Source organism: Ursus arctos, unplaced genomic scaffold (genome assembly GCF_023065955.2).
Source record: "Ursus arctos isolate Adak ecotype North America unplaced genomic scaffold, UrsArc2.0 scaffold_7, whole genome shotgun sequence".
Classification (NCBI taxonomy): Eukaryota; Metazoa; Chordata; class Mammalia; order Carnivora; family Ursidae; genus Ursus; species Ursus arctos.
Window position 1 is genome coordinate 69,826,619 of NW_026623089.1, and position 17,229 is coordinate 69,843,847.

The following is a 17,229-nucleotide window of genomic DNA, read 5'->3' on the forward strand; positions in this document are numbered from 1 at the left end:
ACAAAGACACGAGTGAAAAAAAGGACCCAGGGAGTTAAGTCCTTCTGCTGCTGAACAAACAAAGTAACACCGATGTTGCTCTTTGTTTACCAACTTAGCTCATCAGAAAGGAAAATAAGTCCCTAATCTGAAGAAGTGGGTATTTCTAAAATACAAGGTCTACATGAAGCAAGTATATTTTTCTTTTACCTGTCAGGTTCCTATCTACAGAAGGGCAGTTTTGACACAATGGATATTGTGTTTACAACTTTTTCCTGAACCCAGGTCTCTCTTTCGTCAACCAATTTTACTGATTTTTGGAAAGCGAACAGAGAAAATTAGAAAAGATGGCCAACGGCAGCACACGTACTAAAATGACTCCCACGTCCTCATTTCGATACTGGTAATACGTGTTATGTATAAAGGCAAAAGTGTGTACCCAATGACAATGAACGCCTGTATAATTCTGACAAAATATGTATGTTCCCGAAAATTTTGACAATACTGATTATAATAGCCATAGGATAGCGCTTATCACCAATATACTAAAAATTTTAAAGCTAATAAATTTCAAAACTCTTTACTGACACATACTCTTTATTTCTTCTGGAAGAAAAGAAACATAAGTGGCTAAAAACTTCTGTAATTTCAATCCCAATGGAGAACCACTTCCTATCAGCTGGCCTGGGGACCTATAGACAAATGAGGGAAAAAAACAAATATTTAAAATTTACAAATAAGTAATACTGAAACTAAATGAACTATGGCTCGAACGTCTTTCAACAACAATCAGAACATCTTTTCCTGAACCTGCATTTTACTTTTCAGTGAAATTCTGAAGATCCTTCTGAATACGAAAACGTCAGGACCTTCTAGGAAAACGGACATAAGTTAGTATTGTAACATTCTAAGTAGACATAGATCTCCTTTTTATGATACTTTCCCTGACACACACACAACTATGAATGTTGCTAAAATAGCATCATCTTAAAAAATTCTAAAAGTGATCATTTTCAATCATATTTTATTATTTCCAACATATAATCGAATGATTTTAAATCTTTAAGTATTAAATAAAATAACATTTATAGAAAAACATATATGAGTAACTAATGACTTCTGCAAGAACATTTAATTGTTAACATCTACTAAAGTCATGTTCTTCTCTTGCTATATGCTTCCGCCAGGAACATTATCTGTTAATTGAACACATTAGAGTGCGAGAAAACTGAAGGCATTTCACAATAAACGTGTCTGTCGGCTCCTTTAGAGGAACCAAGTAGGTTTTACTGCTCTCCAGCTGTCTAACTGCTTCACAGAACTATTCAACAGTAATGAGTTATTTGAAAACTAATTGGCAAATCAAGCGCTGCTATGCTCTTTCAGTATTTATCAAATAGGATTAAGTATTAGTATAACTTAGCACAAACTAATTTAAACGTTTCAAAGAAACTGGCAGTGGGGGGGGAAGGGGGGTGGTCTGTTTAGAGGTACACCGAACAGACCTGCAAGTATACATTTAGTTCATCAGTCTTCAAAAGATCAGAGGCAGGGGACTATTCTGCAGGTGTAATTCAAGAGTACAGAGGACGCCAAAAAATGAGGCTATGGCACAATACTGACAAATTCTCCTCGCCGTCTAACTGTTTGAAGAGAAGGGGCAAGGAAGTGACATATTCACAACCACGGCAGCCTCTGTCAGATCTGGAAAGGGCAAGGTTAGCGAGCCCTGCGGCATCGGACTAGAATCAGATGCACTGCTGTGAACTCGAGGTTTTTCACATGGATGGTGGCGGACGGATGGACAGACAGACCCTGAAACAGACACAGACGGGTAAGTCCACTCAGCAGACAGAGCTGGGAAACCGACGTACACCCACAGGGAGAGAAGGAGTGATTAAGCAAACACGGTGACACGTTGACATCGAGGGAATGTGGACGAAAGGTACATGGGATTTTTTTTATTATCCTCACAACTTTTAACTCCAAATAAAAAGTTAAAAAAAAAAAAAAAAAGGAAAGAAAGTTTAGAATGCTGGTTAGCCAAAGTCACCACAATTTCCAAGACAGCAGGAATCAGAGCAAGGGGAAGAACATAAGCTTGGCAAGATATACTTTCCATAAACTCTAAGAGTGGAAGGGTTCAAGGTAAGAAAGAAAACAAAACCAAGAAAACGAACAAACAAAAAGAAGGAACACTTGATACAACTAAAAGAAGAAGACCAAGAAGAATCACACATAGAGAAGGGACTTCACAGCAAGAAAAAGTTGAATGTCTGTTCGGCGATATGTGTCATGCACCAAATGCATCCAACAGCCTGGTCGTACTCCGCAAACATGTTACGCTTCTACATCGAGGACATATTCCTACATGGCTGCTAGATGACACGATGTTTGTTTACCTGATGTACAGAGAGCTCTCCGAAAGCGCATCCATTAATGGTCCAATAATAAACTGAAACAAAAAAAATGTAGTTGATGTTAAGTTACAGGTGCAACTTTGAAAAGCCGGCTTGCCGTAGCTGCGCGTCCCAGCAGGGCTGCAGGCGAGCTGTTCTGAGCAAAGCTGATCCCTTCCGCTGCGGGCTAATTCAGGGCAATGCTGGAGGGTACCTTAATTCCGCCACCGCAACAAATATGTACAGAATCTTCCCACCTGATAAAAACTGAGGAAGAGAGATCATGGGGGGCCAGCAAGGAAGAAAGGAGCCCAAAGAAGAAACACCCAGTGGAAAATAAGCAGTTACAAGGAAAAACAAAACTGTGCTCAAACCCCTGTGCCTGGAAAATAAAATGGGAAAAAACTGTGCTTTCAAAAATATTACAAGACATTGGGTCAAAAAAGCAAGTGTACAGGAAATGCAGGAAGGACGGGAGAAGGTGGAAAATGATACGTAACAAAACATGACAGCCTGTTATGAGTTAGGAAGGTTTCCTAGGGTACCTCTACGTGAGGGTAAATTACTCTACCTTAAGTAATCATGTGACTCACTGGCAATACAAGACTTAAAATCACAGCTATAATTCTGTCTCTGCTTTGTGTGATTTCTGACAAAGGGAAGTACAGATGCTAATAAATATGGCTCAAAAGGCAATCTCTGCTTAATATAGTAGCTAACAATAATTCATTGGCTCAGAACTGGGGGAACAGCATCCCTAAACAGCAATAATTCAGAGATTCGGAACTGTGACAACAGCATCATTATGCAAATCTATAAAATGTCACTTGCTCTGAGAGAGCCTAGTATATATTTTTTGAAGATCACATTATGATGCAACAAATGTCTTTACCTCTCATCTCTTGACAAAGGGAGCAAGGGGGAAGAAAAAGGCTGTCATTACCTCAGAAAACTCTGGTGAAAATGGAAGGATCTTTGTTTCATACAGCTCCAAAAAATGGATAACACCTTCTTTGGTCAGGATTTTATTTTCACTTTCAAACATTCTTTTATAAATACACATATGCCAGGATGGGTGCACGAGCCAACACCCTGTGGAGATAAAACATGTGACGCTGACACAGATTCTCACACTCTGTGGCTCCGCACAGACGACAGATTCATAAACACACACAGCTACACATGGACACGTTAACTTCGTTACAACATACAGTGACTTTACAGACCTATCCGACGGTGTAACCACATTCAGGCAGTTTCATTTACAAAGACGGCAAGCAACTTTACCGCTACCACAGTGCACAGAGGTTAACTATTACCCCATGCACGTGGGCTGGAACTTCAGATCTGGGGTGATGTCAAACAACCCTTCTGTCACCCTACTTCCATCCATTTTTCCCACAGAATCTGAAACTGTCACTCCTCTGCTCAAGAGTATGCTTCTCATACTCTTGCAAGAAAATCTGACCAAGGCAGGAAGCGACCCTGAGAACAGCGTCGATGCTACCCCCGCCTCCCACAGCCACCACCCTGTGCCATGCTGGTCCTTCCGGTCCTCGGCCCCACGTCAGGGCTTCTGTGCACACTGCTGTCTCAACTCAGCTCCGATGTCCTTCCTGGGGTGGGCCTTCCCTGACGACCCTCTCTAAGGGATGGCCCCACTCACTGTATATTCCATTTCAGTCCCTTGTTTGGTACCTTCATAGAACTTATCATTACAACTTTTTTTTCATGGAAAAGAGACAAAAATTAAGTGAAAAATAGTATATCTGTCTCACCACTTTATCCCTAGCACTTAGCATATACTGGACATTAAGTGAATCTCTATTCAATATATAAATGAGTGGGGGAAAAAAAAAACCCAAAACAGAATAAATATGTACCTCAGAGGTATTTTTTAACTCTTTTGAAATATCTTTTAATTCTTCTAGAAAAAAAATCATTCAGCATTTTTAACTCATGACATTCTAGAAATGGTCCATTATTTGTACTTTACACCAAGATGCTTGCTTGTTCAATGCTTTGGCAACGGTAATTTTTCCAAACCTGTCACTGCTATCTGATTTGGTTTGCCAAGAGCTGTGGGCAAAACGTGGGAATAAGAGAATCATTTAATAGTAAATGCATACGTGAAGTCACAACAGGATTCAATTAAATTCTAGCCTCAGGTGACTATAGATTCTTACGGTCTGTGAAAAATCCCAGTGTCTCAGAAAACCACCACAGCGCTCGACTGGATAAAGCTCAACTCCTAAGGGGTCGAACTATTAAAGTTGTAATTATCTGGAGGAGGCACTAAAACCCATTTACCCAGGTTAATTCTCACGGGTAAACACGCTAATGCCGCAGTGTATCATTCATACGCACACAAAACACTGTCAGCCTGCATTTAGCTGTTTTGTTGATACAAATGGTGTCTCATAAAATAATTTTAGGAAGCTCCAGTTTCTGTCTATTTCTCCTAAGAAGCTCTCAAAACACAGTACTGATTAAAGGCTTGAAAACCACACTTAAAGTTATATCTTGGAATCTTTCTAAAAATGTCCAAGATACAGAATAATAACTGAAATCCCGAAAAGTAACGAACAATGAAACAGAGATAGAGAATAAGAACGGAAAGCAGTTAAAATATATAATGCCAAAGAGCCGTTATTAACAAGGTAAAGTACCCCATCATGAAAACATTCCTAAAGAACCCTTATCTTAAGGGTGTATACAAATGATTACAGACACCACGATCTGCTGAGGGGGAAGAAGTCGGGGGGGGGGGGGGGCCTATGGAGGGTGGAGGCACAAGCCGGCCACGTGCTGGTCACTGCGGATGCTGGGTGGTGGGGCTCACTTTACATATGCCTCTCCTTCTGTAAATGTTTGAAATGTTCCGTGATCAGAAGTTTACAAAATTAACCATACTGCTAAATTACGCTAAATTACAGAAAACTCTGCAGCCACTCAGAGGTATGTTTTCAAAGACTAAGGGTACAGGTGAATACGTCTGGACATACTGCTCAGTAAGACAGAACGCTACGAACGATCAGTCCAGAAGGCACGCGTCTGGAATGTTAACAGCTGTTCTCCTGGCAGCAGATGCGTGTTTTTCTGTGTTACACTTTGATGGTCTTTCCAAAGTCTCTATAATGCGTAAGAATTAGTTATAAAATCAAGGGGGGGGATGCTATAAATGTTATAAAAATCAAAATACAAGTAACCATTACCGTTTTCCTCTGACACTGCATATTCAAACAGACTGTTTAGCTTTGGTAAAACTGGCTTTATCACGTGGATCTGAAAACAAAAAAAACCATATGAAATAAAAACTACCCTTTAAAAACTCAGATGAACTTTAAAACTTTAGAAATTCACATGAAACTTATTTTCATCTATTGTACAACAGTAGCCCTACTACACAGAAGGTGCCCGATTCTTCCATAAATTCCGGTCTATGAGACTGAGCGTGGCAAAGCTAATGAATACGCCCTAGGATACAGTGACAGTAATGTCACATTTGTACAGTGAGCATCACAAATCATGTCATGTAATCCTCAACTGTCCTGGGAAATAGGTAGGGCTGATAATACCAACAGAATACCAAGAGGGCAAAAAAAATATTCCCCCGAGTCACTCAAGTGATGTTCAAGGCCACACATGCAGAGCAGGGCCAGACTAGTGTAGGTAAATACAGGTAAATTGTAGAGCTTCTTAAATAAATCATGGGGGGCCTTAGTATCTGCAGATGAAGGATAACCATAAAAGTGCATCTGAATTTGGAAATGCTTTCTTTGTTCCTCATGTACATTTAGCCCATGAGTAATTCTTTATTTCAGTCCACGAACAATGCCTAGTACACATTTGGGGTGACAGCTAACAATGAGTATCCGGACGGCCAGCCCCTCGGAGGTCTACAGCTGACAGACCGGGAGGCCCTGCACCACCAAGGGCTCTGCTCTCCACCAGTGACCCCAGAGCAGCAGAGGCGTCATCTGGGAACTTGAGAAACACCTGAATTCCCAGGCCCCGCCCCCAGACCTACTGAATCAGGAACTCTGGGGACCAGACCCAGCAATTTGTACTTTAACAAGCCATCTGGGTAATTCTAAGGAGTGTTAAAGTTTGAGAACCACTGGACTGGATTAGGTCATCTTAAGAGATTCTGGTCAACTTAAAAATTCTACAAAAACCAATTCATAGTTAACTAAAAATGATTTTTTAAGTTTCCACTTGCAGGACCAGTACACACAGCTCTAAAAAACTAAAACAGGAAGGAAGGAAGGAAGGAAGGAAGGAAGGAAGGAAGGAAGGAAAAGAAAGGAAAGGGAGGAAGGAAAGGGAGGAAGGAAAGGGAGGAAGGGCAGGTAGTTATTTACATAACAATTTACCTCAAATTGCCTTAAGTAACATTTTCCTAAGTCTGTATTTCTTTGAAGATTATTCATAACGCTGAGAAACTAAAAACTAACACTTCAGAAGTAAATGTCAAGGGAAGAACTAGTAAGACTAAAACTCTTTGAGTGACAATTTAAGTCAATTAAAAGTATGCTTTAATTTCCTAAGTTAACATTCAGTTTTAAATTGCATTTATGCCAGAAAACAAAGTACATTTGTATCCTATTATGCTTTATCCAAATTGGTCTTTCTGCATTGCGTTTACGGAATGTTGGAAAAAAATTAAAACTACATCTACATAGGATTTGTTAAAATATGAAAACACTTACCTGATTTCCTTCTAGAGTTTCCATAATTAAAATATAGTTTTCCCAAAACTTTAGAAGCTCATCTTTCTTCTTCTCAGACCACCAAAACAGACTTGGGCCTGACATGGTTTAAAAAAGAAAATTAGTTCCTCCTTTTGTAGATTTTATAAGTTTCTAATGACAATCATTTTTAAAATAATGCCACTATTAGCAAATACTGTATTCTCTAATAATGGAGGGCATCCCTTATCAAAGCCTAGATAGGAGGCTTGGGCTAAGATGAATCTCAGAAGGTTTTTTTTTTTTTTCTTTTAATTACGATTACTGCTTTTAGAGTTCTTGGTTAGAATCATGGATTTGAACACATAAACCCTACTTTCTCTCCCCAAGAACCTCACTGTAACAGTCAAGGATTTTTCGAAGGCAAAAACCCAGAAGAATGGCGAAAACGGGGGAGCAGACAATAGCAGTGAAATTTAGTTTGAAAATCAGAGAAAAACAAGCAGACTCAAGAAAAGTGAATATAAAGCGGCACATGGAAAGCCAAGAAAAAAAACTGATTTACACTTGAACATCTCCCCAGACCTAAGGAACTGGCAGCCAAAGTTACTCTGTAAGTGGAGGCGAAAAGCAAGGCTAAAGAGAATTTTGTTCAGTGTGTTTAAGAAACAGACCCTCTGTGCCCTTTCCTATGCTCTGAGCAGGAAAAAGCCTGGAGTTTATTCCCTGGAGCAGGTAAAATTGTGGGTCTCTGGATTAAGGTGCACTGGATCCTACTAGGGTCGGGAGTAAGTGAACATGGATGCACCCTGGATGCTAAGACCTCTTCTGCCCCTCGGGTCCCAGAATGCTGGCCAGGCCTTCACTGTGCAGCAGCAGACTGGAAGGTCTCCGTGGAATCTGGCCAGTCGAAGAGGAAAGACGTGGCAATGCTGCCATCAGAGATTACCCAATACCATGGGGCTTGGCCAGATCACCTCACAGTGAAGTTCACGGTCAGCAAGCACCACTTATGTGTTCAGATTTAGGGTTCCTTATTTTTTTTTTAAGATTTATTTATTTATTTGAGAGAGAGAGAGAGTTCATGAGCGAGCGGGGGAGAGAGGCAGAGGAAGAGAGAGAGAAATCCTCAAGCAGACTCCCTGCCAAGCTCGGAGCCCAAAACGGGACTCAAACCCACAACCCTGAGATCATGACCTGAGCAGAAACCAAGAGTTGAGGGGCGCCTGGATGGCGCAGTCGTTAAGCATCTGCCTTCGGCTCAGGGAGTGATCCCAGAGTCCTGGGATCGAGCCCCGCATCAGGCTCCTCTGCTGGGAGCCTGCTTCTTCCTCTCCCACTCCCTCTGCTTGTGTTCTCTCTCTCGCTGGCTGTCTCTCTCTCTGTCAAATAAATAAATAAAATCTTAAAAAAAAAAAAAAAAGAAAGAAAGAAAGAAAGAAACCAAGAGTTGAAGCTCAACTGACTGAGCCATCCAGGTGCCCCACTGGTTCCTTAGTCTTAAATATAAACAGGTATCTAAGGATCACCAGCCATCTGGGGAAACATCCACATTAAAGATCAAGACCAAAACAAACAGAGGAAATCTGGAGAGAACCAAACTATGCCAGAGGAAGAAAATCTCATGCTGTCATAAGAACAGGATATGATTAAAAAGGGGACATTAGAAGAACAAAAAAGATCTCACAAGAATAAAACTTTGACAGCTAAAACCAGAAACTCCAAGAAAGGACTGGAAATAATGTTGAGGGAGTTACCCAGGAAATAGAACCAAGACACAAAATCATAGGAAACAGGAAAGATGCTTTGATAAACCAGTCCAGGAGCTTCGATGTCCAACAAGAGAACAGAAAGCAGAGAGGAAGGGAGGAAAGAAAGTAATCCTGGAAAAGTTCTCAGAACCAAAGAACATGATTTCCGGATTGACCAGGTCCACCGAGTGCCCAGCACAAGGATGAAAACTGACCGGTACCAAAACTGCGAAACTTCAGAATGACGGTGCACAGTCCCCACTGACTCCCATGCAGAAGAAACAAACATACAAACAAATACGATTCCGAACGGTTTCAGACGGCTCGACAGCAGCACTGGAAGCTCGAGCTTCTAAGACAATAAATAGATCAGTGCCTTCAAAATTCCGAATGGAAACATTTTCCAAGCTAGAATTCTACCCCCATCAAACCGTAAATCAACTGTGATGGGAAAACAAAGGCATTTAGACATGCTTGCTCTCAGTTTCCACTTAGGATAGAGAAAGCTACAGAAGAACGTTCCTGCCATACTGACAAAGAGAAAACACCGGACAATATGCACAATCCCAAACCCCTCGCACCTGAGACTACAATGCCTCCAGGGATCGGAACTCCAAAGGGCAGAAAGCCTCTGTCCAAGAACACACAGGACACTCAAACTGAATCTACCTCTGGCCAAGTGCAGGAAGAGGAGGTGGTCACCAAAAAGTAGTTAAAAAAAAAAATGAGGGGCACCTGGGTGGCGCAGCTGGTTAAGGGTCCGTCTCTTGGTTTCAGCTCAGGTCATGATCTCAGGGTCGTGGGATCGAGCCCCATGTTGGGCTCCTTGCAGAGTGTGATTCTCTCCCCCTCCCCCTGCTCACACTCTCTCTCTCTCTCTCTTGCTCTAAAATAAAATAAAAACTTTTTTTAAAAAAGGAAAAAAAACCCTAATGAACGTTTGAGTTTTTCAAAGCCAGGTGTAGGTTAGTTTGACAGCCTAGAACCCTGGGAACCCCAAAGGGAGAACGCAACCACTCATCAGCTCATTTCCTTAGGCATCCCCCAGGTGTTCTGAGAAAGACCATGTGGGAGGCAAGAGACTTTGGAGCCCAGGCATGCAGGGCCCGCGTAGGTCTGAGAGGACAGCAGGACTAACTGGAGCAGCCCATCCCAGGCCTACAGGAGTGCAAGGTCGTGGTCATCGGCTGAAGCCTGTCTGCACCCAGGACCCTCCTCAAACAGGAGACCAAAGCTGTCTGCCCCTGGAGGAAACCCTGCCACATCCCCACGCCTGTCCTGGTGCCGACACCAGGCAAAAGTTGGCCGCCCCAAGGGATGGATAGAAAACCTGCTCGCCCAACGAAACCCCTCACGCCGAGAGTCCTGCACTGATACAAAGCAGGTCTGCTGCTGTGAGGGGAGGGCAGGAAACCTGCAGTCAAGGCCTACCACAGGTACGAGCAGAATGCAGCCACAGCAGGAGTGGGTGAGGGAACTCTACACCCTTCGCTACTTAGGAGGCAAGGTTATTTGCCACTGGGGAGAGAGCAGACATGGTAAAAAAGCTGGATGGAACCCTGAGGTGCAGGCACATGGGGCCGAAGAAGAGGCTGGAGAGGAAGAAATGAAAAGATCCCCCCTCTCCACCCTCCATCTCAAGCCTTGCACCCAGTAACAGACGTCAGCGGTCTCCACTTGAGGGAAGGACGGAAGCGTGAAGAACCCCAAGTGAGGTGCTAGCATCAACGGCTTCAGAGAACAGGAACACTGAGGAAAAACCTCTAGGGACTCCCGGCTTCCCACTGAACACAGGTAGCAACACCCCACAACCACAGCAGCAACAAGATCCAAATCCAGCTTCCCGATAAACTAGTATGAGCCAACCCCCAACACTCACGGCCTCATAGAAGGGGAGGAGCGCCCATCTCTAGACATAAATATTTACTTCACGCTACTGAAAAGAGTGACACCCCCCTCTTACCCAGAGATAAAACAAAAAACAAAACCAAACTTAGAGATGGCCCATGCAGAAGACGATTCACATGTTAAAGGATCTAGGGAAAAAGGCAGACAACCTGTACGAACAGATGGGGATCTTCAGGGAACGGAAATTAAGTGTCAGATGGAAATAACAGAAATAAAACATATCAGGGGCGCCTGGGCGGCTCAGTCGGTTAAGCGTCCAAGTCCTGGTTTTGGCTCAAGTCATGATCTTGGGGTCCTGGGATGGAGCCCCGTGTTGGGCTCCACGCTCAGCGGGGAGTCTGCTTGTCCCTCACTCTCCCCCAGCTCACGCACACTCTCCTTCTCTAAAACAAATAAGTAATCTTTAAAAACATATCAGACACAAGCATCCTCGGATGGATATATGGGACATGCTCTGATAAAAATTTTTATTTCTGGAAGATGCCTACACCAAAACAGGTGATTAAACCAAAACGGAAGATTCGAACTCCAGGAAACAAGAGTGCCAAGACAGGCATCAGGTGAAGGCAGATGTAAGAATTGGCAGTCAGGCTGAGCTTGTAAGGGGAATGCAGGAGAGATGTCTTCAAGAAAATGATCGGACTTTGTACAAGAAAGATTTAGAGGATAGCTAACACTTTTAAGGCTGAATTAGTGATAAATATAGAGAGAACCAAACAAATTTGTAAATGACATAATTCCAGGAAAAACTTGCAGGAAGGAAAAAAAATCATAATTTACTACAAGATCACCTGTGAAGAACATCTTCCGTCATAACTCTGTAAATGTTGAACTCACATTTCACGAAAGTATAACTACGGCAACTGATGGTGATTTATCCAGATTATTGGGAGACATAGAGGTAAGTACTAAAATAATCGGTTAAAACAGGTACAAGTGGTCGCTCTCTGAGGGGGCAAACTGGGGGTGGGCAGGGAGCAAAGACTACTGCTCATATTTAAAACTCTGCAGAACTCTTTAAATTACTTTAATTTGGGTCATTGAAAAAGTGTTCTCCAGTGAAAACTCTCGTCGGATGATCACCAATTTGTGGACTGTCAAAATACTTACTATCTAACGTTTTAGACAAACATGAAAATCTACTCACAACTCCAACCAAACAAAAACCGCTTAGCAGTAAGAGGCGTAGAAATTGAAATTGTAGAAATTTTCTATGTATTGGGACAATTCTGAATTATTCTATTTTGGTCTTGGGCTGCTCAGAAAGATGGCTGAAGCCCACTTTCGCACATTGCAGTGAACAAACCAAAGAACAGGAAGTGCCAAATTGAAGGGAGTCCTTGCTAGTTTAACCGCTCTTGTTTTGTAATAAAGGAGTAGGAAGCATAGTCTCAAAGTTTTAAAAAAAATTACTTAAAATCAGACTCATCCTATTAAATCAATAGCAGAAATACCATCAAAAGGTCGACTTGAGGACCATACATTTAACAAATTTTAGTCCCCAGTAAGAGAACTGCCAAGGGAAATTTCCAAAGAATGTGATGATTTCTAGGACAGAGTTCTAATGTTCAAAACTCAATCCACTGGTCAGTACAGGTAAATAATTTTTCTTTCAATTTGATGGAAGCTAACCCTTCCTTCCTATTAGGATGGACGTAATCAAGATCGCTCAAATGTGGGCTGTAAAGTCCTGCTTGGGCTCAGTCAGGTTCCTGATTTTCCCACGGGTGCAGGGTTCCGCCCTGCTCTGGGTCAGAAAGGTGAGGAAGTGCTGACTGTTCTCAGCTGCAGTGATTCGTAGTCACTTGGAGAACACCCCAGAGGTGAGGTTCCCAAGGTTTCCAGGCTTTACGGTTAACGGATACACATTAGGCACGGAGGGCGGATAGCTGGGTTTTGGAAGCAGGAGCCCCCCACCCCGCCCCAGAAAGCCAAGTGGCGCTGGGCCGGAAGCAAAGAGGCAAGTACCGTTTCCTTCCTGGGGGCCGCAGGTGCAGTGGGCCCCCAGCTCCGCCGACACCTCCACCGCCCTCTGCAGCAGGTAGCGCGCTCGCTTGCGCGTCAAGGCGTCCTGGGCCTGGGCCAGCCCCGCCTGCACCGTCCTCCAGAAGCGCCAGCAGCGCCGCGCGTCGGGTTCCTCCTCTCCCGCCCCAGGACCGCGGTCGGCGCCGGGTTCCGGCAGCAGCCTCTCGGCCAGGGCACTAAGCACCAGCAGCTGCGGCCCGACGTGGCCCGGCCCCGAGGGCGCCCCGGCTGCGACCAGCCCGCCCCATACGGCCCGCAGCACCGCCCCGCCGCACTGGCCCAGGGCCGGCAGCAGCCTCCCGGCCGCCAGCGCCGCCGCGTCCTCCGCGGGCCCGGCCTCATCCCGGTTCCCGTCCGCGCCCAGCGCCAAGGCGAGGGCGGCCTGCGCCACCCGCTCCAGCAGCGGCCCGTCCTCGCGGGGCCGGAGGCAGGGCCCGACGGCCGCCAGCACCTCCACGGCCGCCTCGGCGCCGGGCACCGGCCCCCCAGCGAGCAGGTCGCGCAGCGCCTCCTCCGCCAGGGCGGCCGCCAGCTGCGGGCCACCGGCGAGGCGGGCGCACGAGCGCAAGGCGGCACTCGCCGCCCTCAGCACGCGCCGGCGGTGCCGGGCCAGCGGGCCGGGGTCCGAGCCGCCCGCGGGGCGCCAGCGCAGGCCCCGCAGTAGCGGAACCAAGTACCCGGCTGCGACCTCGCGCGCCGCCTCCGGGACCGCGCCCGCGCCCCCGCCGCCACGGCGCGCCTCCTCGTCCTCGAGTCGCTGCAGTAGAAAGCACAGCGTCTCCACGCGCTCCGCGGACGCCTCCCCGCGGCACAGCGCCCCAAGCAGGACCCGGGGGTCCCGGCTCTGCGACAGCAGCGTTTCCGCGAGGACCCACTCCATTTGCCGCGCGCGCGCCGCCGACACCCGGCGCCCAAATGGGGGGCCGGCGTGCGCGAGTGCGTGCGCGTGCGCGGCTGGCCGCACGGAGGCCTGTGGGAGGGGGCCTGCAGCCTGGCCCTGGTCCGGCTCAGCTCGCCCGTGGGCTCCTGCCAGCAGCACGGCCGGCAGCCTGATCCCTCTCGCCCCTCCCTCACTGTTTTTTAGAAGAAAGGTGCCCCTCGTTCAACGTTACTGTAGTACGTGGGTGAACTCCATCAACTCCTAATTGGAGACTGGCCTGCCCCGGAGCCCTAAATCAAGCAGGCCTGCCGGGTAGAGGTACACCGAGGTGCACTTCACAGCCACGTAGACACTTATTTTCAAAAAGGCACAGGCTGGCACCACCCACAAAGAGATTGACCTCGTGGGTCTGAAATGTGTTCTGGACACTTGCAAGAAAACCCCATAAAACAAAAAAACCCGAAAATGTGAGAATGGTTCAGAGGCCCTGAAAAGTGCTTTAGCTATGTGTTAGGGGCCGGGCTGAGAAGGAGAGGCCCACCCCAGCCTTAGCGGTCCGTGCCCAATGCCGACTGTAACATGTAGATGTTTCTGCACAGTGCTTGTGTTCTCCTGTGCAATCTCAAAACTTGTCCGTCTGTGTGTTTTCTGTGTTTGTGGCAGCACCTGCTGCTACCTACGAAAACAAAGCCCCAGGTTAGCATGTCTCTTACTCGTTTGGTTCCTGGCTGAATCCCAGGCAAACTGAACCTATAACATGGCTTTTCTTCACCTTCTAACCGTAAAGATCTCTCCTGTAGTCAATGGAGAAGACACTATCCCACCTTCAAAGAGTTTGACATGTAATAAACATAGCTGATAAGGTAGAATTCAAAGTTATTTAAAGTTAAGGTTACTTTTATATCGTTTAAAGTCATTTTTATAGTTTGATTTTATAAAATTTAAAGGTATTTAAATTTAAAGTTACCAGACATCAGAGATGCAAGATTTTTTCCCCATCTTTCAGTCATTCAGTTTTTCATGGACAGAATGCATAAATGGTTCTACGGTAAATCCACTTGGAATAAATACCAATTGCCTTCAACATATATTTTTCATATACCTATCAAACAAAAATGGACAAAACTCTCGGAGCAGACACTTATTAAATGAAGACACGCAGGGACAGACCTCTGAAAAGGTGTTCAACATTCATTGTTAGAGAAATGCAAATTAAACCATCAAAGAGATACCACTTCCCTCCCACTAGAATGGCTTAAGTTTTAAAGATTGAAAAGAGCCAAGCACTCACTTTGGAAAGCTGTTTCTCATGAAGTTAAAGAGCACTTACTTCATGACTGGGCAGTTCCACCCCTAGATATTTGTCTAAAATAAATGAAAACATATTATGACAAAAATGCTTGTACAGGCATGTTTTTGACAACATTAGTCGTTATAACCAAAAGTTTATGACCACCTAAATGTCCATGGATGGAGGAATAGATTAATTGTGATCCACTCATGTAATAATGCTTGCTATTCACCAATAGTGAATTACTAATCCATGCAACAACATGGGTAAATCTCAAAATGTTATATGGAACAAAAGAAGCCAGAGAATAAAGTTTACATACTGCATGGTTCCATGTATGTGAAATTCAAGAATAGCCAAAAGTAATCTTTTGGGTAGAAACGAGAATGGTAGTTGCCTATAGGGAATGGAGGTTAAAACAGGACACAAGGGAACTTTCTGAGGTAATGGGAATATTTTTCTTGATTAGTGTGTTGGTCACCCAGGTTTCACACTTGTCAAAACTCCTTGAAATGAATCCTTGAGATCTAGGCATTTCAGTGCATGTAAGCTTTACCTCAGCTTTTAAAAAGGACTTATTAAAAACATACTCATAAGTTGGCCTATGTTCCGTTCCCAGTTACCTACAGAATGAAGCCCATCTCTGGAGTATGCACTGAAGGTTTCTCAGCATCTGGTGAAAGCCAACCAGCCTCATAATAATTCCCCCTACTCTGCCCTGTGTCCCAGCCACACGGAACAAGGTGGGCAAGTGGTCTCCTAACCACAAAAGCCGCCTTTTCTGTCTTCATTGTGCTCCATGGTTGAGGATTTCCTTTCCCTGAAGCGCTGTCTTCCTCAGGTTCTCATGTTCTCATGACATAGCTTCTTCCTGTTTTCTTTTCCCAACTTTCCCAGCTGTTCCTTCTCTAGCTCTTTGAAGGAAGACTCCTCTTCCTCTTCCTGACCTGTTTCCAGAGTTACATCTTCAGACCCCTGTTCTTCTCACTTTATAAATTTTACTGGAGTAACTTCATTAAAACTATAGATTGGGCTACCATTTACAAGCTGAGGATGGGGGGAAAATCTGTATCTCCCGTCCAGATCTCTCTCCTGACCCCTCAACCCATCTACCCAACTGCCTACCAGATGTCTCCATTGGCATACCACCCAAGGCATCGGTATCACTTTATACTTTTACAAACTTAAGCCCGGTTATCCTCATTCCTCCAGCATCCTTACTTCTTCCCAAGTATTTCTAAAATTCTAGTGTTCCCCCCAACCCCTGTCCCCAAACAATACCTGAGTTTTCGACTGTTCTTATTTCTCGCTAAAATAACAGCAACGATCTCCCCCCTGAATCACTCTCCACTCCAATACACTCCATGTTGCTACCAGGATGATCTTCCTAAAATCAAACCACTGGCGCCCATAGCCCTCAGAATAATGTTTCAATTCTTTAATGTGAGATCCAAGATGCCTTGTGGGGTGGCCCCTGCCGACTTCTCCAGCCCCATCTCCCACGAGCCCCATATACACCTGGTTTTCAAAGTCCCTAAAACATGCCACGTTCTCTCACTTCAACCTTTCAGAAGCCCTTCCATCATCCCATTAGCCCGTACCTCTATTCCACCCAACAAGGACGCAGTTCCTTTTGAGACACAGTTCAATGTCACCTCTCCGGACAGTCATTTCTTAATACCTCACTCCCACCAAAAACACCCACCTGCAACCTAAGGTAGGTGACCCTCTTCCAAATTCCCAAAACATCCTAGCATAGCAGCAACACTGCATTTGTCATGCTGCGACGTAATTGCAGGTTTACGTTTCTGCCCGCCTCTCCACCATGAGCACATTGAGGGCTGGGGCTGGTGGGGGGAGGTATGGAGTCTTTGTCTTTAGCCGCACTAATCCCAGCCCTTGCACCTCTAGCTATATCACGCTCAAGAAATGCTATTGAGGAGGACCTGGGGGGCTCAGTCCGTTAAGTGTCCAGCTCTTGATTTCAGCTCAGGTCGTGATATCATGGGTCGTGAGTTCGAGCCCCGAGTAGGGCTCCGTGCTGAGCAGGGAGTCTGCTTAAGATTCTCTCTCTCCCTCTGTCCCTCGCGCCCCACCCCCCACTCACACACACACACTCTTACTCTCTCTCTCTCTTTTTTTTAATAATTTTTTATTATATTATGTTAGTCACCATACAGTACATCCCTAGTTTTTGATGTAAAGTTCCATGATTCATTACTTGCATATAACACCCAGTGCACCATGCAGTATGTGCCCTCCTTAATCCCCATCACTGGCCTGTTCCAATCCCCCACTCCCTCCC

The 17,229-nt window shown here is 45.1% G+C and overlaps 1 protein-coding gene across 2 annotated transcripts in view; it reads right to left on the bottom strand.

The window, feature by feature from the left end:
- TARBP1 (TAR (HIV-1) RNA binding protein 1) overlaps positions 1-13,665 on the bottom strand; it is an 85,274-nt gene extending 71,609 nt beyond the window's left edge. For both annotated transcript variants that reach the window (XM_044386052.3, XM_026504147.4), the window contains exons 1-6: positions 12,697-13,665; positions 7,091-7,188; positions 5,594-5,663; positions 3,322-3,470; positions 2,382-2,434; positions 574-671 (exon numbers count right to left, since the gene is read on the bottom strand). In XM_044386052.3, the coding sequence (XP_044241987.2) occupies positions 574-671; positions 2,382-2,434; positions 3,322-3,470; positions 5,594-5,663; positions 7,091-7,188; positions 12,697-13,633 (1,405 nt within the window). In that variant the 5' untranslated portion in view covers positions 13,634-13,665. The remainder of the gene's footprint in view (positions 1-573; positions 672-2,381; positions 2,435-3,321; positions 3,471-5,593; positions 5,664-7,090; positions 7,189-12,696) is intronic.
- Positions 13,666-17,229: the final 3,564 nt, after the last annotated feature.